Source organism: Schistocerca americana, chromosome 2, assembly GCF_021461395.2.
Source record: "Schistocerca americana isolate TAMUIC-IGC-003095 chromosome 2, iqSchAmer2.1, whole genome shotgun sequence".
Lineage (NCBI taxonomy): Eukaryota > Metazoa > Arthropoda > Insecta > Orthoptera > Acrididae > Schistocerca > Schistocerca americana.
In genome coordinates this window covers 1058402274-1058430198 of record NC_060120.1, presented here as the reverse complement: position 1 = coordinate 1058430198, position 27925 = coordinate 1058402274, and the positions used below count along the sequence as shown (strand labels likewise).

Below are 27925 nucleotides of genomic sequence, written 5' to 3'. Positions count from 1 at the left end.
CATGGTGCACTGTATCCGTCGTGCAATTAGACCTTTCGCCGGCTTTCTCGTCGTTGCAATGGCGTCCCGCTCGTTTTCGATCTCTTGGGCGAGGATGCGTCCCTGGGTGCGATTACCACACTGCACTCTGCAGTGTTTCGTTTAACTGCGACGACGACCTTGGACATTTTTGCACCTAAGATCCAGCGCGGTAGCCAGTCCGTTGTGGTGGGGCTGCCATGTACCCTCTTGGTTGTAGCCCCCTGACAACACAGGGATCGCTCTACTGATGCCTGCGCCGTTAACTCCCCACGTATGCCAAAGAGTAGATGCCTATCCTACTGGGGTATCGGGACTCCCGGCAACGGCCATCCTGCCAGGTGGCCTTTGCTGTGGCTGGGTGGCGCCCGTGGGGAGGGCCCTTGGTTGGAGTAGGTGGCATCAGGGCGGATGACCCGCAATGAAGCGTGGTACATCATCTCTCGCTGGCGGCCAATCGCCGGCAGTCTCTAAGCGTTCTCGGGCTCAATTTAATGCTCAGAAGTACGATCCGAAAACGTTCCCCTCCCTGGCTACGCCGTGGGAAGAGCGTAAGTCTCAGGATGGAGGTAACAGTTATTCGCCCCGATTCTTGGTTTGCGCGAGAGCTGATGGGGAGTCTTTTCTCTCCACAAAGCCTCAGTTCTTCGTCGAGCATTTAGAGGACAAGTTTGGGGAGGTGGAGGGCTTGTCTAAAATGCGCTCTGGGTCAGTCGTGATACAAACGGCATCCTCCACCCAGTCACGCAGGTTACTTGCTTGTGACAAGTTGGGGGATGTTAACGTTACTATTACACCACATAAGAGTTTAAATATGGTCCAGGGTGTTATTTTCCATAGGGACCTCCTTTTGCAGTCTGATGACGAGCTGCGCGCCAACTTAGAACATAGAGGTGTTCATTTCGTCCGGCGCGTCCATCGGGGTCCGAGGGACAATCAGGTTGCTACCGGTGCCTTCATCTTGGCCTTCGAGGGTGATACGTTACCGGAAATGGTCAAGGTGATGGTCTACCGATGTGACGTCAAGCCCTATATCCCTCCCCCGATGCAGTGCTTGAAGTGCTGGAAGTTCGGCCATATGTCTTCCCGCTGCACATCCAGCCTCACATGTCGTGATTGTGGACGCCCATCTCATCCCGATACTCCATGTGCCCCGCCTCCCATCTGCGTCAACTGCGGGGAGCACCATTCACCTTGCTCGCCAGACTGCAGAGTGTTCCAGAAAGAGCGCAAAATCATGGAATATAAGACCCTGGACTGGCTGACTTATACTGAGGCCAAAAGGAAATACGACCGCTTACATCCAGTGAGAATGACATCTTCCTACGCCGCTGCTACAACACCTGTGCTCACCCCATCAGTTTCGCGACTTCCGGCCGGATCGACGAGTGGTACAACTCCTCCTGCCCCCTTGCCAGTGGGGGGCTCTACCCACCGGGTTGCTCCTGTGCCACCTCCCTCAGGAGCAAGACGATCCCCCCCCATGGGGGGGTCCCTCCCTGCCCAGGTTTCCACCAGCGGGAAGGCTGACGACCAACAGTGGCGTAAGTGCCCACAATCAGCTGGTCGACGGGCTTCACGATCCTCCTCAGTCCCGGAGACTGAATCGGTGAAGCCCTCCCCGCCAGTTAAACCCAAGGAGCAGCGTGAGAAATCAAGGAAGAAGAGCACTAAGCCTAAGGAACTCGCGGTGGCAGCCACCCTGCCGCCACCTTCCAGCTCTGCGTCTGAGGACGAAGTGGAGATTCTGGCATCCGCTGAGGACCTCGATCTCGCCAGTCCCTCAGACGCCATGAATATCACTAGCGCAGGTGCTCAATCGGAGGCAGCAGGTGACCCAGTGGCGTAATCTGCCTTCCCTGTCCCGTCACGCCTTTCCCAGCCATGGACAACACCATCCTCCAGTGGAACTGCTGCGGTTTCTTCCACCATCTCGCTGAGCTCCGCCAACTTATCAGCCTTCATCCTTTCCTTTGCATTGCTCTGCAGGAAACTTGGTTTCCAACAATGCGAAACCCCGCCCTCCGTGGCTATCGGGGTTATTTTAAGAACCGGGCAGCTTATGAAAGGGTGTCTGGTGGCGTCTGCATATATGTCCTTCACTCTCTTCACAGCGAGTTTGTACCTCTACAAACAGCTTTAGAGGCTGTCGCTGTTCGGGTGTGGACGCCACAGGCTATTACCATCTGCAGTATTTACCTTCCACCGGATGGTGCTGTCGCGCAGCATGTCCAGGCTGCTCTGATCGCCCAACTGCCGCCACCTTTCTTGTTGCTGGGCGATTTCAATGCCCACAACCCTCTATGGGGTGGGACTGTCTCCGATGACCGCAGTCGTGCCGTGGAGCATTTGTTGGCTCAGCTCGACCTTAGCCTCTTGAACACCGGTGCTCCCACGCATTTCAGTGTAGCCCATGGCTCGTTCTCGGCCATCAATCTCTCTCTTTGCAGCCCCGGACTTGTCCCATCCCTCCACTGGAGAGTGCATCCTGACCTGTGTGGTAGTGACCATTTTCCCATCTATTTGTCACTGCCCTAGTGTCATTCTTCTGGGCGCCTGCCCCGCTGGGCTCTCCACAGGGCTGACTGGCCGGGTTTTACTTCCGCGGCAACCATTGAGTCTCCCCCACGGGGTGACATTGACGAGGTGGTCTGTGTGTTAACCACGTCAATCATTTCGGCAGCCGAGGCTGCCATCCCCCGCTCTTCTGGACTCCCTCGGAGGAAGGCTGTACCCTGGTGGTTGCCGGAGATTGCTCAGGCTATTCGCGACCGTAGGCGGGCCCTCCAGCGTCATAGGCGGCACCCGTCTCTCGAGACCCTCATAGCCTTTAAGAGGCTCCGTGCCTTCGCCCGTCGTCTTATTACACAGCGTAAGCAGGAGTGCTGGGAGCGGTATGTCTCCTCCTTGGGCACCCGTGTCTCCCCCTCGCTCGTGTGGTCCCGGATACGGCGGATTTATGGACACCAGACTCCTACGGGTGTCCCTGGGATCTCTTTGGACGGCGCTGTCTGCACGGACGCTGCCGCCATTGCTGAACACCTTGCTGCGCACTTCGCTAAGAGCTCTGCGGCTGCAACTTATCCCCCCGCCTTTCACTCTCTCAAGGAGCGTGCCGAGCAGACGCCGTTATCGTTCCGCACGCGTCATTCTGAAAAATACAATGCTCCTTTCAGCAAGAGGGAATTCCTCGCTGCCCTCGCCGTTTGCCCTGATACAGCACCAGGCCCAGACTGCATCCACGCACACATGCTGAAGCATCTCTCCAGGGACTGCCAGAGACACATCCTCACCATATTTAACCACATCTGGAGCGAGGGCGTGTTCCCGTCGCAATGGCGAGAGGGTCTTATTGTCCCCATCTTGAAGCCCGGTGCGGACCCACTGGCGGTGGACAGCTATCGTCCCATTACCCTCACCAACGTTTTGTGCAAATTGCTTGAACGTATGGTGGGGCGGCGTTTGTGTTGGGTCCTTGAGTTGCGCGGTCTCCTCGCTCCATGCCAGGGTGGCTTCCGTCAGGGCCGGTCTGCCATGGACAATTTGGTGCAGCTGGAATCTGCTATCCGTACGGCCTTTGCCCGACGTCAGCATCTCGTTGCTGTATTTTTCGATCTGCGGAAGGCGTATGACACCACATGGAGGCATCACATCCTCGCCACGTTGCATGAGTCGGGTCTTCGTGGTCGGCTCCCGGCTTTTCTTCAAACCTTTTTATTGCGCCGCTCTTTCCGGGTGCAAGTCGGTGCCACCTCTAGTTCATCTTATATACAGGAAAATGGGGTCCCGCAGGGCTCGGTGTTGAGCATCTCCTTATTTCTAGAGGCAATTAATGGTCTGGCTGCAGCCGTGGGGTCGTCGGTGTCTCCTTCTTTGTATGCTGACGACTTCTGCATCTCATTTAGCTCCACGACTGCGGGAGTCGCCGAACGCAGGCTACAAGTCGCAGTTCGCCAGGCAGCATCATGGGCTCTGACTCATGGTTTTCAGTTCTCTGCAGCCAAGACTCGAGTTATGCACTTCTGCAGGCGTCGGACGGTCCACCCTCATCCTGAACTTTACCTCGACGGCCACCTGCTTGAAGTGGTGGACACTTGCCGCTTCTTGGGACTCGTGTTTGATGCCCGGCTCACATGGGTTCCTCATATTACTCAGCTGAAGCAAAAATGCTGGCGGCACCTCAACGCCCTCCGCTGCCTTAGCCACATGCCTTGGGGTGCAGATCGCTGACGCTGCTGCGATTGTACAGAGCCCTTGTGCAGTCCCGGCTTGATTATGGGAGCCTGGCCTATGGGTCTGCATCGCCCTCAGTGTTGAAGTTGTTAGACCCCATACACCACTGTGGGGTTTGGCTTGCAACTGGCGCTTTTCGCACCAGCCCCGTGGATAGTCTACTGGTGGAGGCCGGTGTTCCCCCTCTGCGGATTCGCCGCCATCGACTGCTCGCCGACTATGCTGTCCACGTGCATTGCTCGCCAGGCCATCCCAATCGTCGCCTGCTTTTCCCTGCCATGGTGCTCCATCTGCCCGAACGGCGACCTAGGTCTGGGTTTTCTGTAGCTGTCCGCGTCCGGTCCCTGCTGTCGGAACTGGGGTCATACCCTCTTCTGCCTCCCTTCCGGGTCCGTGCACCTACGCCTCCCTGGTGTATGTCCCGGCCGTCCGTCCGTCTGGACTTGGCACAGGGACCCAAGGACTCGGTTCCGCCTGTGGCCCTCCGTCGCCGTTTTCTTGCGCTCCTCGCCTCTTTTTCGGACTGTGAGACTGTCTACACTGATGGTTCCCTGGTTGATGGTCGCACTGCCTACGCTTTTGCTCACGCTGCCCATGTTGAGCAGCGCTCCTTGCCGGCTGGCTGCAGTATTTTTACTGCAGAGCTGGTGGCCATATTGCGCGCTCTTGAGCATATGCATTTCTGCTCAGGTAGGTCCATCGTCATCTGCAGTGACCCCCTGAGCAGCCTTCAGGCCATCGACCGCTGCTATCCCTCTTCTCCTCTGGTGTCCTCTATTCAGGAGTCTGTTTCCGCCATTGCCCGTTCTGGTCGTTCGGTGGTCTTGGTTTGGACGCCAGGTCATGTTGGCATCCCGGGGATGAACGTGTTGACAGGCTGGCCAAAGGGGCGATCGACGCCCCAGTTTTGGAGATCGGCCTCACAGCTCGCGATCAGCAGCTGGTGTTGCGCCGTAAGGTGCTTGGGGTGTGATCTGCTGAGTGGCGAGGCATGACAGCACCTAATAAACTGCGGGCTGTCAAGGAGACGACCGATGTGTGGCGCTCCTCCCTGCGGTCTTCTCGCAGGGACTCTGTTATCCTGTGTCGGCTGCGCATCGGCCATACATCCCTGACGCACGGCCATCTTTTGCGTCGGGAGGATCCCCCCCTGTGTCGGTGTGGGTCCCGGCTGACAGTCGCCCACATTTTATTGGAGTGTCCCCGACTGCGCACCCTCCGACAGTCTTTTAATCTCCCGGGCACCTTGCCTTTGATTTTATGCGACGATGCCTCCATGGCTGACAATGTTTTACATTTTATCCGTGCTAGTCCTTTTTATGGATCCATTTAGGGGGGTCATGCACCTTTCCGTTTCTGTGTCTTTTGTCCTCGCATCTCTCCATATTTGTTGCTGTTTGGGTGTGCCGTCGGATGGTTGACTCTTTCCCTTTTTTTTGTTCTGGTGGTCAGTCACCCAGTCTCCGGCCATCTTCTTTTCTTCTATTTCTTTCTGTCTGGTGTTCGTCTGTACTCTTCTTTTCTGTAGTATTCGTTGCCTAATTTGTGTTCTTTAGCACCTGGGGGGGGGGGGGGGGGAGGGAGTCTCCTTTCCCTTGGGGTTTTATCTGCTCTGCGACTTTGTCTCGCCTGTTTTTGGAATGGGGGACTGATGACCTTAGCTGTTTAGTCCCCCTTAAACATCCCAACAACCACCACCACCACAATAAAAAACAAATAAAACTACAAAAAGAACTTCCCATTGAAAGCCCCTGCCACACAAATCTAGGCTGCCCCCCCCACCCCTCCCAACTGCCCCACCCCCACCCCTCCCAACTGCCCCCCCCCCCTCCGGTCTCTCTCTCTCTCTCTCTCTCTCTCTCTCTCTCTCTCTCTCTCTCTCTCACACACACACACACACACACCAGTTATTTCTCTGCCTGAGTGGATCTATGGAACATGATGTACGAATGAATTAGTATGCCATTACTTCACCACCTTCAAAAAACCTACAGTCCAATATAATGAGAGGAGGTTCACATTAGTAGCTCCACTCAGTGTTTGTGCTTCGACTTACCCTGCTGAGTAGGTCTGTTAGCTATATATATATATATATATATATATATATATATATATATATTTTTTTTTTTTTTTAAAGTACAAAAATGTACACTATGGGATTCTGGAAATTTTTACTGTTTTAAGTAAATAGTAACTCTTATATTTTGTTGAACTCAAAGTACTAAGAGGTTTGTTTCGTGTGTCAGACATTTATTTCATAACCCAGAGCTGAGTTAAGATAACTGTGCAGTTTGTACATAAATTGCATTTCAGATTATGTATTATTCAGTTCATTTGCAGTATTGGATATTCATGTAGATATTAATAACTCGTTTAATTTCAGGTTCCAAAATATGTAGCTAACAAATGGGACAAAGCACCTGGTAACATAGAAGTAGGAAAACTAAAAATTACCAAGTGAGTAGAAAAATTATAATTTTTAAATAATCTTTTTGTGGTTTGTAGCCTAATACAACATTTCTGGTATTTGTATTTGCCTGATTGGGGAGATGGAAGAAACATAACTTTATTTTCAAAGCAACAGATTTATCTTCTCGTCATATCTTCAGTTATACAAGGCATGCAAAGGTTTATCAGAATATAAGGGCTATTTGTAAAGTAAACTCCATTTTCATGTGGGATGGGGAGTAGTGTGGAGTATGGAACAATCACCTCATGACTCAAGCACCTGAGCAGTTTACTAGAAAATCACAATATTGTTTTTTATTTTACTGAGATCATTCAAAATGAGTGTTGCAAAGTTTTCTTTGCGGCCATCAGTTGGTTTTACAAGTGCAGCACCTTGACAAAATAGTGACAGAACAAGAAAAAAATTTTGTATGTTGGAATATGTGAGATGTTTATCTGTTACCACAGTGCGGTGTGCATTCAGAAGGAATTATGATAAAGAACTGCTATGTAAACAGGGCATTCTGCATTGGTATCGACAGTTTAGAGACCTAGGTTGTCTGTAAACAGAAAAGTGCCAGTTGACCAAATCTGCCAGATGCAGTGGTGCAGAGGGTGACTGATGGTTTTGTTCGTGGTCCTCACATGAACTTGGAATACCACAGCAAACTTTTGGGAAGATTTTGCAATGGCGGATGCATTTCAAACCATACCATGTACAGCTTGAGCAACAGTTAAAACAGGAAGATTATGGGTGGCTGACACTTTCAATTTTGCATCACAATACAGGAAACACTGGAAGAGGATATTTTGCTTTCAAGCTGATATTTAGCTATGAAGCAAACTTCCGTGTTGTCCGTGGTCAGAGGTAATCCTAAAATTTAATATTCTTGACATAATCCCCAAATTTAATATTCTCGACGCACTCTTGGCACTTTGGATTTTAGAATACTGAATTCCCTAATTATTTTCAAAATGCAATTCTCATGTGTCTAGCTCCAACTACTATTTCATGTTCAAAGTCTGTTAATTCCTGTTGTGTAGCCATTATCACGTCGGAAATCTTTTTGCTCGAATCACCTGAGTACAAATGACAGCTGCGCCAACGCACTGCCCTTTTATACCTTGGGTACATAATACTACTCCCATCTGTATACATGCATAACATTTCTCATGACTATTTTCACCTTAACTTGACAGAATTCAGTCTAGGAGCCGTAGTACTCTTTTATTAATTAAATGATATCATTTAAGTTAATCTCTCTCTCTCTCTCTCTCTCTCTCTCTCTCTCTCTCTCTCTCTCTATATATATATATATATATATATATATATATATATATGAATATAATAGAGGGAAACATTCCACGTGGGAAAAATATATCTAAAAAGAAAGATGATGAAACTTACCAAACAAAAGCGCTGGCAGGTCGATAGACACACAAACAAACACAAACATACACACAAAATTCTAGCTTTCGCAACCAATGGTTGCCTCGTCAGGAAAGAGGGAAGGAGAAGGAAAGACAAAAGGATATGGGTTTTAAGGGAGAGGGTAAGGAGTCATTCCAATCCCGGGAGGGGAAAGACTTACCTTAGGGGGAAAAAAGGACAGGTATACACTCGCACACACACACATATCCATCCACACATACACAGACACAAGCAGACATTTGTAAAGGCAAAGAGTTTGGGCATTTTTTGGGCAGAGATGTCAGTCGGGGCGGATGTACAGAGGCAAAGATGAAGTTGAAAGACAGGTGAGGTATGAGCAGCGGCAAATTGAAATTAGAAATTAGCGGAGATTGAGGCCTGGCGGATAGCGAGAAGAAAGGATATGCTGAAGGGCAAGTTCCCATCTCCGGAGTTCTGACAGGTTGGTGTTAGTGGGAAGTATCCAGATAACCCGGACGGTGTAACACTGTGCCAAGATGTGCTGGCCGTGCACCAAGGCATGTTTAGCCACAGGGTGATCCTCATTACCAACAAACACTGTCTGCCTGTGTCCATTCATGCGAATGGACAGTTTGTTGCTGGTCATTCCCACATAGAACGCTTCACAGTGTAGGCAGGTCAGTTGGTAAATCACGTGGGTGCTTTCACACGTGGCTCTGCCTTTGATCGTGTACACCTTCCGGGTTACAGGACTGGAATAGGTGGTGGTGGGAGGGTGCATGGGACAGGTTTTACACCGGGGGCGGTTACAGGGGTAGGAGCCAGAGGGTAGGGAAGGTGGTTTGGGGATTTCATAGGGATGAACTAAGAGGTTGCGAAGGTTAGGTGGACGGCGGAAAGACACTCTTGGTGGAGTGGGGAGGATTTCATGAAGGATGGATCTCATTTCAGGGCAGGATTTGAGGAAGTCGTATCCCTGCTGGAGAGCCACATTCAGAATCTGATCCAGTCCCGGAAAGTATCCTGTCACAAGTGGGGCACTTTTGGGGTTCTTCTGTGGAAGGTTCCGGGTTTGAGGAGATGAGGATGTGGCTCTGGTTATTTGCTTCTGTACCAGGTCGGGAGGGTAGTTACGGGATGCAAAAGCTGTTTTCAGGTTGTTGGTGTAATGGTTCAAGGATTCCGGACTGGAGCAGATTCGTTTGCCACGAAGACCTAGGCTGTAGGGAAGGGACCGTTTGATGTGGAATGGGTGGCAGCTGTCATAATGGAGGTACTGTTGCTTGTTGGTGGGTTTAATGTGGACGGACGTGTGAAGCTGGCCATTGGACAGGTGGAGGTCAACGTCAAGGAAAGTGGCATGGGATTTGGAGTAGGACCAGGTGAATCTGATGGAACCAAAGGAGTTGAGGTTGGAGAGGAAATTCTGGAGTTCTTCTTCACTGTGAGTCCAGATCACGAAAATGTCATCTTGGCACAGTGTTACACCGTCCGGGTTATCTGGATACTTCCCACTAACACCAACCTGTCAGAACTCCGGAGATGGGAACTTGCCCTTCAGCATATCCTTTCTTCTCGCTATCCGCCAGGCCTCAATCTCCGCTAATTTCTAATTTCAATTTGCCGCTGCTCATACCTCACCTGTCTTTCAACTTCATCTTTGCCTCTGTACATCCGCCCCGACTGACATCTCTGCCCAAAAAATGCCCAAACTCTTTGCCTTTACAAATGTCTGCTTGTGTCTGTGTATGTGTGGATGGATATGTGTGTGTGTGCGAGTGTATACCTGTCCTTTTTTCCCCCTAAGGTAAGTCTTTCCCCTCCCGGGATTGGAATGACTCCTTACCCTCTCCCTTAAAACCCATATCCTTTTGTCTTTCCTTCTCCTTCCCTCTTTCCTGACGAGGCAACCATTGGTTGCGAAAGCTAGAATTTTGTGTGTATGTTTGTGTTTGTTTGTGTGTCTATCGACCTGCCAGCGCTTTTGTTTGGTAAGTTTCATCATCTTTCTTTTTAGATATATTTTTCCCACGTGGAATGTTTCCCTCTATTATATTCATATCATTAATTTGAAGCCAACAATCACGTTTGTTATTGTTATCGTTATTGTTATTGTCACTGTTACATTTCGAAGTCTTTTCTGTCGTCTTATTTCCTCCTTCTGTTTTTGCCATCACTTTCTATTCACCTTCTCCTTTTTTACCGTAATCCAGTATACAATTTTATCCCGTCGATATACACTCAATAATACGTAATAATACGTAAATCACTTCCAAACCATAACCAAAAAATTTTTTTTTCCGCTTTGCTGCTATAAAATCCACCGTTTCCAGTCCACAAACAGTTCCTTTCAGCTATTAAACAACCCTTTCGGCAGTTTTAATAACTTTTGCTTTATTTCCATTTCCGTTTTTCTCACATCACCGATCCTTTTTAGTCGCTTCCCACAGGTTTTAACGTCATTATTTCTTCATCAAACAATTGTTAGCTTCATTTCCATAATCTGCCACCACCAAACCACTCCTTTTATTACATCCTCACGTAGTTTTTTCGAAATTTTCCCGAATTTCTCCACCCTTTAACGTGTTTTGGCGGCAACACAACCACCTAACCTTTATGCACATCATTATCTACCTACACAAGTTCACCACAGGATCAACATAGCCCAGCCCTAACCAACCCTTTTTCGCCTTTTTTCACACCAGATCTCCATTGGCTTTCTAATTTTACCTTTATCTCTCCCCATATATTTTTTCATATTTATTCTCATTTTCATTTCAGCCTCGTGTTCCACTTTCCACCTTCTAGTACCATGTCACCCTCACAACACCTTCACAACGACCCCATTAAGTTTTATTTACATTCCCTCCGCAAACATGCCTTCGCCCTAGCCAGATTACACTCCCATATTTTATTTTCTCAGGCTTGTCTGACATTTGGCATCACCCCCAAAGGCCTCACACTTAAAGTTCCCATCTCTGGCTGCAACCCTTCTTTCCATCAGTCCCTATACCAGTTCCAAACCAAACAATCCATTGCCCTCACCCACCTAATCCTTCACCTACACATCCACTCAGCCAATCAACACGCCCATCAACTCCTATCCTTTATAAAAATCCTCAATCTTTCCTCTCCCACATCCACACCTATTGTTCAGAGCATCCTCCTACAGGCCAACCGCAAATTAGAGCAGCATGCCACCCTCCACCTTAAAAAACTATCCAATCTCCTGGTTTCCCACCTCCGGAAAGGCAACTCACTCACCCTTCACAACCTTTCCAGCAAACCTCAACCTCCTCTCATTGCACACAAACCCAGTCTCTCCCATCTACTCAATCTCCCACTTCCAGCTCCACTCCCTCCAAAACCTCAAAATTCCAATCAACGCAATCTGGAACCACAACACCCCAATTCAGTAGTTAACCTTTCCTCCAAACCTCTCTCCCAATCCGAAACCTCTGTCCTATCCAAAGGCCTCACCTTCAGCCCCACTCCCAGATTTAACCAAACAGCCCTCGTCAAAGATTTACTGTCCTACACCCGTACTCTCTGCTGGAAATATCACTTTGCCACGAAGAAAAATGATCCTAATCCTACTCCTAAGGATCCAACTCCCCAAGACACTATCCAAATTGAACCATGCCTGGAACAGTTCCGTCCTCCGTCACAGCGGGACCCACCTCCTCTTCCTCAAAATCACCCTCTCCTAACCTTCCAGGAATTTCTGACTTCCAGCCTTGCCTCTCAATCCTTTTTAAAAAACCTTAATCCTACTCCCAACATCACCACTGCTGAAGCCCAGGCTATCCGTGATTTGAAGGCTGACCGATCCATCGTCATTCTTCCGGCGGACAAGGGTTCCACAACTGTGGTACTTGATCGTCGGGAGTATGTGGCTGAGGGACTGCGTCAGCTTTCAGACAACACTACTTACAAAGTTTGCCAAGGCAATCCCATTCCTGATGTCCAGGCGGAGCTTCAAGGAATCCTCAGAACCTTAGGCCCCCTACAAAACCTTTCACCCGACTCCATCAACCTCCTGACCCCACCAACACCCCGCACCCCTACCTTCTACCTTCTTCCCAAAATTCACAAACCCAATCATCCCGGCCGTCCCATTGTAGCTGGTTACCAAGCCCCCACCGAACGCATCTCTGCCTACGTAGATCAACACCTTCAACCCATTACATGCAGTCTCCCATCCTTCATCAAAGACACCAACCACTTTCTCAAACGCCTGGAATCCCTACCCAGTCTGTTACCCCCGGAAACCATCCTTGTAACCATTGATGCCACTTCCTTATACACAAATATTCCGCATGTCCAGGGCCTCGCTGCGATGGAGCACTTCCTTTCACGCCGATCACCTGCCGCCCTACCTAAAACCTCTTTCCTCATTACCTTAGCCAGCTTCATCCTGACCCACAACTTCTTCATTTTTGAAGGCCAGACATACCAACAATTAAAGGGAACAGCCATGGGTACCAGGATGGCCCCCTCGTATGCCAACCTATTCATGGGTCGCTTAGAGGAAGCCTTCCTGGTTACCCAGGCCTGCCAACCCGAAGTTTGGTACAGATTTATTGATGACATTCTCGTGATCTGGACTCACAGTGAAGAAGAACTCCAGAATTTCCTCTCCAACCTCAACTCCTTTGGTTCCATCAGATTCACCTGGTCCTACTCCAAATCCCATGCCACTTTCCTTGACGTTGACCTCCACCTGTCCAATGGCCAGCTTCACACGTCCGTCCACATTAAACCCACCAACAAGCAACAGTACCTCCATTATGACAGCTGCCACCCATTCCACATCAAACGGTCCCTTCCCTACAGCCTAGGTCTTCGTGGCAAACGAATCTGCTCCAGTCCGGAATCCTTGAACCATTACACCAACAACCTGAAAACAGCTTTTGCATCCCGTAACTACCCTCCCGACCTGGTACAGAAGCAAATAACCAGAGCCACATCCTCATCTCCTCAAACCCGGAACCTTCCACAGAAGAACCCCAAAAGTGCCCCACTTGTGACAGGATACTTTCCGGGACTGGATCAGATTCTGAATGTGGCTCTCCAGCAGGGATACGACTTCCTCAAATCCTGCCCTGAAATGAGATCCATCCTTCATGAAATCCTCCCCACTCCACCAAGAGTGTCTTTCCGCCGTCCACCTAACCTTCGCAACCTCTTAGTTCATCCCTATGAAATCCCCAAACCACCTTCCCTACCCTCTGGCTCCTACCCCTGTAACCGCCCCCGGTGTAAAACCTGTCCCATGCACCCTCCCACCACCACCTATTCCAGTCCTGTAACCCGGAAGGTGTACACGATCAAAGGCAGAGCCACGTGTGAAAGCACCCACGTGATTTACCAACTGACCTGCCTACACTGTGAAGCGTTCTATGTGGGAATGACCAGCAACAAACTGTCCATTCGCATGAATGGACACAGGCAGACAGTGTTTGTTGGTAATGAGGATCACCCTGTGGCTAAACATGCCTTGGTGCACGGCCAGCACATCTTGGCACAGTGTTACACCGTCCGGGTTATCTGGATACTTCCCACTAACACCAACCTGTCAGAACTCCGGAGATGGGAACTTGCCCTTCAGCATATCCTTTCTTCTCGCTATCCGCCAGGCCTCAATCTCCGCTAATTTCTAATTTCAATTTGCCGCTGCTCATACCTCACCTGTCTTTCAACTTCATCTTTGCCTCTGTACATCCGCCCCGACTGACATCTCTGCCCAAAAAATGCCCAAACTCTTTGCCTTTACAAATGTCTGCTTGTGTCTGTGTATGTGTGGATGGATATGTGTGTGTGTGCGAGTGTATACCTGTCCTTTTTTCCCCCTAAGGTAAGTCTTTCCCCTCCCGGGATTGGAATGACTCCTTACCCTCTCCCTTAAAACCCATATCCTTTTGTCTTTCCTTCTCCTTCCCTCTTTCCTGACGAGGCAACCATTGGTTGCGAAAGCTAGAATTTTGTGTGTATGTTTGTGTTTGTTTGTGTGTCTATCGACCTGCCAGCGCTTTTGTTTGGTAAGTTTCATCATCTTTCTTTTTAGATATATATAGATATATATATATATATATATATATATATATATATATATATATATATATATATATATATATATATATATATATATATATATATATATATATATATATATATATAGAGGGAAACATTCCACGTGGGAAAAATTATATATAAAAACAAAGATGAGGTGACTTACCGAACGAAAGTGCTGGCAGGTCAATAGACACACAAACATACACACAAAATTCAAGCTTTCGCAACAAACTGTTGCCTCATCAGGAAAGAGGGAAGGAGAGGGGAAGACGAAAGGAAGTGGGTTTTAAGGGAGAGGGTAAGGAGTCATTCCAATCCTGGGAGCGGAAAGACTTACCTTAGGGGGAAAAAAGGACAGGTATACACTCGCACTCACGCACATATCCATCCACACATACAGACACAAGCAGACATATTTAAAAGACAAAGAGTTTGGGCAGAGATGTCAGTTGAGGCAGAAGTGTAGAGGCCTCTACACTTCTGCCTCAACTGACATCTCTGCCCAAACTCTTTGTCTTTTAAATATGTCTGCTTGTGTCTGTATGTGTGGATGGATATGTGCGTGAGTGCGAGTGTATACCTGTCCTTTTTTCCCCCTAAGGTAAGTCTTTCCGCTCCCGGGATTGGAATGACTCCTTACCCTCTCCCTTAAAACCCACTTCCTTTCGTCTTCCCCTCTCCTTCCCTCTTTCCTGATGAGGCAACAGTTTGTTGCGAAAGCTTGAATTTTGTGTGTATGTTTGTGTTTGTTTGTGTGTCTATTGACCTGCCAGCACTTTCGTTCGGTAAGTCACCTCATCTTTGTTTTTTTATATATATATAAGATGATGTGACTTACCAAACGACAGTGCTGGCAGGTCGATAGACACACAAACAAACATACACACAAAATTCAAGCTTTCGCAACAAACGGTTGCTTCATCAGGAAAGAGGGAAGGAGAGGGAAAGACGAAAGGATGTGGGTTTTAAGGGAGAGGGTAAGGAGTCATTCCAATCCCGGCAGCGGAAAGACTTACCTTGGGGGGAAAAAGGACAGGTTACACTCGCACACACACACATATCCATCCGCACACACACAGACACTTGTGCCCCACTTGTGACAGGATACTTTCCGGGACTGGATCAGACTCTGAATGTGGCTCTCCAGCAGGGATACGACTTCCTCAAATCCTGCCCTGAAATGAGATCCATCCTTCATGAAATCCTCCCCAATCCACCAAGAGTGTCTTTCCACCATCCACCTAACCTTCATAACCTCTTAGTTCATCCCTATGAAATCCCAAAACCACCTTCCCTACCCTCTGGCTCCTACCCTTGTAACCGCCCCTGGTGTAAAACCTGTCCCGTTCACACTCCCACCACCACCTACTCCAGTCCTGTAACCCGGAAGGTGTACACGATCAAAGGCAGAGCCACGTGTGAAAGCACCCACGTGATTTACCAACTGACCTGCCTACACTGTGAAGCTTTCTATGTGGGAATGACCAGCAACAAACTGTCCATTCACATGAATGGGCACAGGCAGACAGTGTTTGTTGGTAATGAGGATCACCCTGTGGCTAAACATGCCTTGGTGCTCGGCCAGCACATCTTGGCACAGTGTTACACCGTCCGGGTTATCTGGATACTTCCCACTAACACCAACCTGTCAGAACTCCAGAGATGGGAACTTGCCCTTCAGTATATCCTCTCTTCTCGTTATCCGCCAGGCCTCAATCTCCGCTAATTCCAATTTGCCGCCACTCATACCTCACCTGTCTTTCAGCAACATCTTTGCCTCTGTACTTCCGCCTCAAATGTCTGCTTGTGTCTGTGTATGTGCGGATGGATATGTGTGTGTGTGTGTGTGTGTGCGAGTGTAACCTGTCCTTTTTCCCCCCTAAGGCAAGTCTTTCCGCTCGCGGGATTGGAATGACTCCTTACCCTCTCCCTTAAAACCCACATCCTTTCGTCTTTCCCTCTCCTTCCCTCTTTCCTGATGAAGCAACCGTTTGTTGCGAAAGCTTGAATTTTGTGTGTATGTTTGTGTTTGTTTGTGTGTCTATCGACCTGCCAGCACTGTCGTTTGGTAAGTCACATCATCTTTGTATATATAAAGAAACATTCCACATGGGAAAAATGTATTGAAAAACAAAGATGCTGTGACTTACCAAACGAGAAAGCGCTGGTAGAAAGACACAATAAAAAACATACAAACAGACACACACAAATTTCAAGCTTTCGCAACCCACGGTTGCTTCATCAGGGAAGGGGGAAGGAGAGGGAAAGACGAAAGGATGTGGGTTTTAAGGGAGAGGGTAAGGAGTCATTCCAATCCTGGGAGCGGAGAGACTTACCTTAGGGGGAAAAAGGGACAGGTATACACTCGCACACTCACATATCCATCTGCACACATACAGACACAAGCAGACATATGTAAAGGTAAAGAGTTGTGTGTGTGTTTTTTATTGTGTCTTCCTACCAGCACTTTCTCGTTTGGTAAGTCACAGCATCCATGTATAATCTTTTTTTTTTTTTTTTAACCCTTGTGTACTTAGCAAACTACTAACCATGTGACTATCCACCAACTGAGGGATCTCATGAATTGAGTTGTATGCTAAATGGGAAGGGTTCTGTGGTAGAATGTGAGATAGTGGATAGGACAGAATAGAGCCCCACTGAAAAGAGAGAGAGAGAGAGAGAGAGAGAGAGAGAGAGAGAGAGAGAGAGAGAGAGAGAGAAAACGTCCAAACAGGCCTTCCCAATGCGAAAGTAAGAACAGAAAATGAACAGGACAGAGCAACCAGGACTGAAGAACAGAATACAGGTCCCCAAAGACAGGTACCCTTCTTTCTCCCCCCTTCAGGATCCTTCTCTGTGGAGCTTTTCACCTGTGGGCTATAGGTTACAGGTGCTCATCAGTTCTACAGAACAGACACTGACAGCTTCAACCCCACAGGTCCACAAAATTGGCTGTTATTTCCTCTGTTGCAACTGACGCATCCACCCCAACACAAGCATCATACCTCTGCTTCAATAACGTCATCCTTGTAAAGAGAATCTATCCCCCCACACATCAACAAAATATGAATGTCTAATAATTATGATTAAAACACTCAGACATTATAAAATACTCCCATAAACCTACTCTTTCTTTCATGGTAACCAAAAAGTAGTAAGAGAGAAAAGTTAACCTAATACAAAATACCAAAATCTTCTTGTTTATTTTCTTATTATCCAATGGTTTTGAACATCAATCTATAAACTTCTTTAAATCTGGACAACTATATAATCACTTTCTCTGCCACTACTAGGATTTACCCAAGCACTTACTTCAGGATGGTTGACCATGGCTTATATAAGTAATGATCTTGAGAAGGAAAGTTGCTACTCACCATATAGAGGAGATGCTGAGTCGCTATAGACAACAGATTCACACAATTATAGCTTTCTGCCATTAAGGCCTTTGTCAGCAGTAGACACACATACACACTCACGCAAACGCAACTTGCACAACTTGAGACGTGTGCAAGTTGCGTTTGTGTGAGTGCGCGCGTGTGTGTGTGTGTGAGCATGTGTGTATGTATGTCTACTGCTGACAAAGGCTTTAATGGCCGAAAGCTATAATTGTGTGAATCTATTTTTTTGTTGTGCCTATCGCGACCCATCCTGGTTTCCGTTGTTTGATAAGTAATAGCTTTCTGGGTCAGATGTCATACCGCACCTATCGATAATATTCCCTGTCAACACACAAATTTGCGATTAGGTTAATTTGATAGTCTTTCCTCGTTGCAGTGATTTTTCTCATCTACAACTAAGGATCTATTTGCATTGCTCTTGGGGAGTCCGGACGAGTGCAATCATTTATGTAACACGATATTTTGTCGGTGTTCCTTGACGTGACCTTAAGGTGATACCCGTAGAAGGAGAATCTTCACTATGTTGTGCCTCCTTTATACTCTTATTGCTCCACATCACTTCCCTCATTACCTGGCCACATACTGCGTGAGGTGGATTGATGGGGGAATGTGATTGTCATGTGCTGCTAGTGAACTCCTGTCCCTCAGTGCTTTTGCTTTCCCTGTTGCATGTGGAATTTTGACTTCAGTTGGCTGTGCACTGGGTTCTACACTTTACTGAGAGTCAAGCCATCGTCTTTATTGATCAGGCTGTCAGCCACTTGTATTTCTATACATCCTTTAGAACACAGTCCTAAAACAAAAAGGTCTGTCTTAGCATTTATATTCATATTTCATTGATTCTCTTGACTATTATCGTCTGTATATATCAAGATCTTATCAAATAATTCATTAGCAGTTGATGTAAGCTTTAATAAAAAGTAAAAACCAAAATTAACACATTAAGGTTGAAAATACCATAAATTGATAACTCATTCCTTCAAAGAGGAAGCAGTATACCCTGCCCCCCCCCCCCCCCTTTCGATAGCTAGTGGCTAGTTCCCTGTCCCCACCTGTAAGATTGGTAGTACTAATTTACTGAGCTGCTGTAAATCTAGTTAAAAGTTCAATAGTGGTTGGTCATTTTCTTTAATTTCTTCACATTCTTTTCTTCATTCCCTTTTATTTTTCTATGCATTTTATTTTCTGACCTGTCTATTCCCCCTCCCCCCCCCCCTCACCACCACCACCACCACCACCACCACCACCACCACCACCACCACCTCATATATATAATGTAAGCTCTCAGATTTTCAAATATTGTCCGATGTAGTCCCCACCAGTCAGTCTTTCCTGATCGTCCCATCTAGCTAGTCTCCCTCGGTGTGGTGTTCTGGACAACTTTCCCGAATGCTACCCATTTCCTAAACCACAGCAGTTCTGTGTCATACTGATGAATAAGCTAATTAGTACCTTTTGTTTAAAACCAAGGATGGGAACCACACCAAGCTCAAAAGTTCTTATTAGTAAAAATAAGTATCACAATATCAGTTGCAAGGTCGACAGTTTTTCTTAAAACTGCAGCACACCTGCCTGTAAAACAGCATGTTCAGCAAGCGCGCGTTGTATACTGCTTGAGCAAAACCAAAATGGAGCTCACTTCGCTGTTGATTGTTGGGAAGCACTGTGCAAGCAAGGTTTTACATTGTTTTGCAGTAAGAATTGCCTGAATGTTTCCTGGATTCACCTTCCTTGATTATGTAAATAAGTTTCAAAATGGAGAATACTGTTATAATGCGTGTCAGAGATTGGTAATATATTATTTCCAATAAAAAAAATTATCTTGAAAATATGGAAATTTGTTGTAAATACAGTAGAGTCCCTTTAATCTGAACTTATTGGGACCGGACCCTGTTCGGATTATCTATTTGTTCGGATTAGCCAGAATTATGGTGACTAGTTTCTAGAATGAAGTATACCAAGCAGATAAGTAGGTACACCATGGTAACAAATGGGAACAAGTGCGGGAACAATGGCTCACTCTCACTCTCTGCCCTTGTTTTGCATAGTTGAGACCTTTGCAGCGTCAGAGGCCAGTGCACTACCAGTTGGCTCACAAAGAGCTTGGTTATGTTAGTTATTGATCGCTGGCACGCGTAACAGTTGTATTGAATTCGTTCAGGCGTAGTGGTGTACATATTTTCGTCATGAATAAGCGGAAACATACAACGTTAACTCTCAAAAAAAAAAAAATTGAATGCTTTGAAGCGGATAGACAATAGTGAGAATGTATCTAAACTGGCAATAGAACTGGGTGTTGGCAAAGCAACTATGTGTGATTGGAAGAAGAACCGAGTGGAGCTTGAACAGTCCTGTGCAACGTCTTTGTGAAAAACACTCGAAATTCCCAGTATGATGGAGTGGATGAAGCTCTTTTCCTTTGGTGTATGCAGGAAAGAGAAAGGGGAGCTCCTCTGAGTGGAGCACTGGTTCAGGAGAAGGCTGTTTACCTGAACAAGTTAATGAATGGTGATGAGTCTTTTAGTGCGAGTACGAGTTGCTGGACAGATTCAAGAAACGTCATGCAATCCTTCAGCTAACAATCACTGGAGAGAAGCTTTCTTCTGAGCGTGATGTAGCGAAGGAATATTTGGGCTAGTTTGAAAAAATGATAAGAGAGGGAAAGCATTCTCCCCAACAAATTTATGACACTGACAAGACTAGCCTTAATTTTAGGGCATTACCAACAAAAAGACTGGCATCAAAAGCAGAAGGCCATGCTCCTGGTTTTAAAACGTGCAGAGATCGTGTGCCTTTATTAGCATGCAGCAACGTTGCTGGTAATCACAAGCTGCCTTTAATGCTGATTGGCAAATCTGCTAGGCCCAGAGCTTTTAAAAACTGCAACATGAAGTCCTTGCCTGTATATTATCGCAACCAGAAAAAAGCATTGATGGATGGGAAGCTGTTCAAAGAATGGTTTCACAGCCAGTTTGTTCCCTCTGTTCGACGGTTTTCTAAGGAAAATCATTTGTCTCCTCATGCAAACCTATTGATTGATAATGCACCATCTTATCCCAACACTGAGGAATTATGTAATGGAGAAATTGTGGCGAAGTTTTTGCCGCCGAATGTTACACCACTTCTACAGCCAGTGGACCATGGTGTACTGCAAACATTAAAACTGATGTACAGAAAACGGTTTTTAAGAATGCTGATCCAATATGATAGCATTCCTTTAGTGGACAAAATAAAAAGACCAATCTGAGGGATGTTGTTTATCGGGCCACTGAGGCATGGCAGAATATTCCAGAAAATACTCTGAGAAAATTGTGGAGAAAACTGTGGACATCTCTTGAATTTCAGGACAACCTAGTTGAAAATGAAGAAGAAAATCTACTACAAATGATACAGCAATCCCTGGATGTGAAGAAGATAATGAAGGAGACGTAAATGAGTGAATTGCATCAGATGGGGCATGTGTGGAGAACCTTACTGACACTGATTTAGTTGCTGCTCTGACTCAAGACCAGGAAGAAGAGGACTGCTGTGGCAGAAGTGACAATGAGCCTGAAAACGACAAAGGAGAGCTGGTGCCACACAGTGACGCAGCAGAAGCTCTTGACGTTGCGCTACATTATTTGGAGCAACAGCCCACTACGACACCTGCTGATTTGATGTTTATAAGATGATTGCACAGTTATGTGTCATATAACAGACTGTCTTCATTACACCCGAAAACAATGACTGAGTTTTTGTCATCTAAACAGTAGGGATAAAATGTCCGCTGTATTTTAGTAAGGTTGACAACTTTTCTTTCATTGTTATGCATTGTTTAAACCTAATGTTTTCTTGCCAATTTTTCTAATACATGTTTACTGTACTGTGTAGATTAAAATAGTGTGTGTGTACAGCAGTTTACCGCACAGTTTTCCATACTTAGACTAACATTTTTCATGTTCGGATTAACGGAACGTTTGGATTACCAGGGTTCTTTTTAGTGGGACTCTGCTGTATTTCTTTTCTTGTCATTTATAATAAAAAAATTAATGATATCAATATAATGGAAGGAAACATTCCACGTGGGAAAAATTATATATAAAAACAAAGATGAGGTGACTTACCGAACAAAAGCGCTGGCAGGTCGATAGACACACAAACAAACACAAACATACACACAAAATTCAAGCTTTCGCAACAAACTGTTGCCTCATCAGGAAAGAGGGAAGGAGAGGGGAAGACGAAAGGAAGTGGGTTTTAAAGGAGAGGGTAAGGAGTCATTCCAATCCCGGGAGCGGAAAGACTTACCTTAGGGGGGAAAAAAGGACAGGTATACACTCGCACACACGCACATATCCATCCACACATACAGACACAAGCAGACATATTTAAAAGACAAAGAGTTTGGGCAGAGATGTCAGTTGAGGCAGAAGTGTAGAGGCCTCTACACTTCTGCCTCAACTGACATCTCTGCCCAAACTCTTTGTCTTTTAAATATGTCTGCTTGTGTCTGTATGTGTGGATGGATATGTGCGTGAGTGCGAGTGTATACCTGTCCTTTTTTCCCCCTAAGGTAAGTCTTTCCGCTCCCAGGATTGGAATGACTCCTTACCCTCTCTCTTAAAACCCACTTCCTTTCGTCTTCCCCTCTCCTTCCCTCTTTCCTGATGAGGCAACAGTTTGTTGCGAAAGCTTGAATTTTGTGTGTATGTTTGTGTTTGTTTGTGTGTCTATCGACCTGCCAGGGCTTTTGTTCGGTAAGTCACCTCATCTTTGTTTTTATATATAATAAAAAAATTGTTACATCTTCCTCAACAGATTAATACTTGAAACTTCCTGGCAGATTAAAACTGTGTGCCGGACCGAGACTCGAACTCGGGAACTTTGCCTTTCGCGGGCAAGTGCTCTACCGACTGAGCTACCCAGGCACGACTCACACCCCGTCCTCACAGCTTTACCTCTACCAGTACCTCGTCTCCTACCTTCCAAACTTTACAGAAGCTCTCCTGCGAACCTTGCAGAACTAGCATTCCTGAAAGAAAGGATATTGCGGAGAAATGGCTTAGCCACAGCCTGGGGGATGTTTCTAGAATGAGATTTTCACTCTACAGCAGAGTGTGCGCTGATATGAAAGTTCCTGGCAGATTAAAACTGTGTGCTGGACTGAGACTCGAACTCGGGAACTTTGCCTTTTGCGGGCAAGTGCTCTACCGACTGAGCTACCCAGGCATGACTCGCACCCCGTCCTCACAGCTTTACTTCTGCCAGTACCTCGTCTCCTACCTTCCAAACTTTACAGAAGCTCTCCTGTGAACCTTGCAGAACTAGCATTCCTGAAAGAAAGGATATTGCGGAGAAATGGCTTAGCCACAGCCTGGGGGATGTTTCTAGAATGAGATTTTCACTCTACAGCAGAGTGTGCGCTGATATGAAAGTTCCTGGCAGATTAAAACTGTGTGCTGGACTGAGACTCGAACTCGGGAACTTTGCCTTTTGCGGGCAAGTGCTCTACCGACTGAGCTACCCAGGCATGACTCGCACCCCGTCCTCACAGCTTTACTTCTGCCAGTACCTCGTCTCCTACCTTCCAAACTTTACAGAAGCTCTCCTGTGAACCTTGCAGAACTAGCACTCCTGAAAGAAAGGATATTGCGGAGACATGGCTAAGCCACAGCCTGGGGGATGTTTCTAGAATGAAATTTTCACTTTCTTTCAGGAGTGCTAGTTCTGCAACGTTCGCAGGAGAGCTTCTGTAAAGTTTGGAAGGTAGGAGACGAGGTACTGGCAGAAGTAAAGCTGTGAGGACGGGGCGTGAGTCGTGCTTGGGTAGCTCAGTCGGTAGACCTAAACAAAAATGTAGTAATCCTAATTACCAGGAAGATAGGTGACAGGTTTGGATATTATAGAACTCTCTGTCATACTGACTGCATAATACTGGCACATACTGTTCACAGAAGAACAGAAAAAAATTATAGACACCAACCAGTTTGGATTCCAAAGAAATGTAAGAACACACCCTAGGACTTATAGTAGGAGATAAGTTAAGGAAAGGCAAATCTGTTTATAGCATTTGTAAATTTAGAGAACCCTTTTGACAAAGTTGACAGGAATACACACTTTGAAATTCTGAATGTAACTGGTTAAGGATCAGATTACATTTATAAGAGATGGGCATGAATGAGAAGCAGTAGTTTAGAAAAAAGTGGTGTGAATTTGTAGCCTGCCCCTGATTTTATTCGATCTATACATTGAGCAAACGGTGAAGGAATCCAAAGAGAAAATTAATTCATAGAATTAAAGTTCAGGAAGAAGAAATAAAAGCTTTGACGGAATTACAGTCTCATCGGCAAACCACAGAGATAATGAAGAAATTGGAAGAGCAGTTGAATAGAATAGGTAGTATCATGAAGAGAGCTTATAACGGCAAAAAAAGAGGGGGGAGGTGATTAAATACACAATGACATGTTGAAGATCAGTGCCTCTGAATTTTTTATGTGAAAACATTTAAGGCTTTTTTTTTTTTTTTTTTTTTTTTATATAAATAAAACAAACTTTATTAACATTCTACATCTTTTTTCTTTGTGTCTACATATTTATTTCTCAACATAGTAATAAACACTTTTCTCCCAAAGAGAGAACAGTTTGTTGATACTGTCATTATAGATGGTTGACTTCATTGATGGAACCGCAATCTCATCTCTGCTTGAACTGCTTCTTAGCTATCTAAGAGAAGTCCTCAGAGATATTCTTTAAGTTCTGGAAACAGTTGAATATCGGATGAAGTCAAGTTGGGACTGTATGGAGGTTTATTGATGACAGAGCGCCCCAGGTGTTGGGTTCCCGCAGGCGTCGCAGTGCTCGTGTATGGTCTGGCATTGTCATGCTGCAGGAGAGGGTGCTCCATGTGTGGACAAACTCTTTGACTCTTTCTCATGCATTGAAATTGTTACTTTTACAGACTGCTGTATTACACTCCACAAATTTGGAGCCCACTAGCAGCAGAGGGTTGCAACTTGCGTCAACGAAATGGGAAAATTGACTAAGTAATTTGCATGACATACCTTAACCAATATTGAGAAGAGAATAAAAAATTCGGAGATGTTACTTTTCAGCACTCTATTGTAGTTAAATTAAATCAGTCATCACTGAGGAATTAGATTAATACATGAAACACTAAAAGTAGAGGATTTGTTGTGTTGCGGTCAGCAAGAAAAGAATTTCTGTAAAATAGAAATGTGTTAACATTGAGCATAAATTTGCATTACAGACTCTTTTCTGGAGATATTTGTCTTTACTGTAGGCTCTAATGTAAGAGAGCTATGAATGATAACAGTACAGACAAAATATGTGTAGGAGCTATATGTAGGTGCTATAGAATACTGATAAAGGTTAGGATGAGCAGGTTGGGTAACTGACTGAATTGGAAGAAAAGAACTTTATGGCAAACTGACTAATGTATGTCGCAGTAATCATGCAGAGATGAAGAGGCTTGCACAGGATAGGTCAGCATAGAAAGCTGTATCAAATCACTCTTCAGTTTGAAGACGGCAACACCAACAAAATAAAAAAGTGTTGTTAAGTACGGCCTTAGACAGTGGATTTGTATTGAAATTAGCAGTCAAATTGTCCTCAGTTTGACAGTCATGGAAGTAACGTGAGAGTAGTGAGCACTCAAAGCTTTGTATCGCCACTCTCGCCAATCCAAGTGACTCAGTGCTGTGTTGAAGGCTCTAGTGGTTTTAATTTGAGAGAAATAGGATTCAATAATGTCTTGTAGGTTTTCTGTGGTTTCTCTGAATTATTTAAGGTGATACACAGATGGGTCCTTTGAAATTGACTCTGCTGATTTTATTCACCGTTATTGTCCAATCTAAGCTTATGCTCAATCTCTTATGACCTTGTCTCTGGCATTGAATGTATCTGGCATTGTGAATAAGGACAACCATCAGCTGTAGAATGGAATGACAATAATGAGAATTTATGCTGGACCATGACTCAAACCCAGATTTCCTGCTTATCATGGGTGGGCAGTCGCCATACCGTTTAGCTATCTGTGTATGACTCATGGCCAGACCTAAATCTCCATTTGTCGCCAACCATTTGTCTATGACCTGTACTCATGCATCCATTATAGGTCAGACATTGTACTTGAAAGCCGCTTGCCTGGTATTGGCAGAGAAATACGATATTGCAGTGCCTGTGCTACTCTGATTATGGTGCAGAGTTCCTTTGGACATGCAAGCATGTCCAAAGGACAGAACTTTGCATCGTAACCAGAAAAACAAAGGCTCTGCATTATCATATTGTCACTAACAGGTAGTAACACTAACCTCTTTTCAAAGATATTTTCTACATTATTTGGAGGAAGCTCTTCTCAAGATAAGTTATAGTCGTTAATACTCATGTCCAGATGTAAAATGATATGATTCAATTTCTTGTTCTGACATGTTTATTCACATTCAGTATCTATACTTGTTCACTGATCACCACTGAAACTAATACTGTAAGCCGGTGCAGATGTATGCAAGTCCAGTGAGTGACTTGTGTTCATCTTTCCCAACTTATCACAAAGTGTGCTGTTTTATTTATGTACTATACAGGAATGTAGTTCCAACAGGTTGTTGCCCTATATTGACTTCTTGAAATGCCAAGTGCTGCACCATTAAGATGTGCACAAGTTTCACCTGTTTTTCATTATGCTAACCCTTCTAATATTGTGTGTCATAAATAACACTATTATTGCTAAACTTGTTGGTTGGCCTTGAAAACAAAAGTTCCTCAATGTTCATCCAGTCATATTTGGGCAGTTATAAGGATGTTCGACACTTTGAGACACTTGGGCTCCTCTGTAAAACTCATTGAAGATTTGTTGTATTATTCTGTTCAACTGTTTTTCTGGCTATACCTCATTGTGTAATCAAACAGTGGAAAATCTAGGATAGAATGTAACAGTGTGGTTTCAGTTGCCTGAAACTGCAGTTGTGTGTGCAATGTGTGTGTGTGTGTGTGTGTGTGTGTGTGTGTGTGTGTCTGAAAGCTTTAATTGTGATGGTCTTTTCGTTGTGCCAATGTGTGACTCAGCATCTCTGCTATCCTTGTGTAATCAGTTGGCTTTGGAGACATACCTGAATTTTCAGAATTTTACTAAAGTGAGAAATGTCAATTTATTATGTTAGTAACTCACAATTTTGTTTAGTATAGATACACATAATGATGAGTAGCCTAATGTAAAATATTTTTAGTGTTTGTAATGGCAATTCTTTTTGTCTCTCCTAGAGCATTGGGGCAAAAGACACATGTTTCTCTCACACTCTCAGAGTCTGTCCTGTGTTTGAAGCAACCTGGAGAAGAGAATATTCCACGAGAGCATCGGCTTGATGTTTCAACCGTAACAAGACAGACTTTAGGTGTCTTCTCACATGTAACACGTAAGGTTATTATTTAATTATAAAGCAAATTTTTCAGTGTGCTACTGTTGAATTGCATAATTGGTGTGTAGGTGCTTCATGTAGCTGCAGAAGTAGTATAAGAAATACCAGAATTACCATAAATAGAATACAAGTGTGCATGAACTGTGCTTGAACTGAGGTAGACATAAAGTTGCAGTCAGCCATAGTTGTACGAGGATGTATGACCAATGGATCCACGGATGATGAAGAGATTGAAGAAATGTATGATGAGATAAAAGAATTTATTTATTAAGGGAGACAAAAATTTTGATTGTGGTTGGCTAATGGAATTTTATAATAGGAAAAGAATGAGAAAGGAAACTAATAAGAGAACATGAACTGGGGAAAAGGAATAAAAGAGAAAGATGCCTAGTAGAATTTTGCAGTTTCCTCATTGGTTTAAGAATCATGAAAGAAGTTATATACAAACCCTGGAAGGTTTCATGCAGATAATATGGAAAGACAGATTTTCATACAGGAGTTTAAACTGCAAAGCGTTTCCACTCTGACCACACATTTATTGGTTATGAAATTCAGACTAGTGCTGAAGAAATTATAGAAAGATAGAAAATTAAGAAGTCTTTCTTTCGGGTACTCTGGAAATTACCTTTACATCTGTCAGTTTTGTTCCGTTAAGAGTTATGTGTGAATTTCTGTCTACAAGTAAGTCTCAAATCCAGTCACAAATCTGGTCCAAAGCTCATTAAACTTGTATTTTGCTCAATGAATGACAATGTGCAACTGTATCACATGCCTTTGTGAAATTGAGGGACACAGCTTCAACCTGAGTGCAGAGGTCTACGGCACTATGATGAAGTGAGCTGAGTTTCGCAATATCTCCGTTTGTGGAACCGATGTTGATTTGCATGGAGGAGATCTTCACCCTCCAAAAATGTCATAATTCATGAACATAAACCATGTCCCATAATTTT

At 45.3% G+C, this 27925-nt stretch overlaps 1 protein-coding gene across 3 annotated transcripts in view; it reads left to right on the top strand.

Annotated features, from left to right (window-relative positions):
- LOC124596472 (general transcription factor IIF subunit 2) overlaps positions 1-27925 on the top strand; it is a 94794-nt gene that overhangs the window by 43042 nt on the left and 23827 nt on the right. For all 3 annotated transcript variants that reach the window (XM_047135615.1, XM_047135614.1, XM_047135613.1), the window contains 2 exons: positions 6635-6708; positions 26821-26972. In XM_047135615.1, the coding sequence (XP_046991571.1) occupies positions 6635-6708; positions 26821-26972 (226 nt within the window). The remainder of the gene's footprint in view (positions 1-6634; positions 6709-26820; positions 26973-27925) is intronic.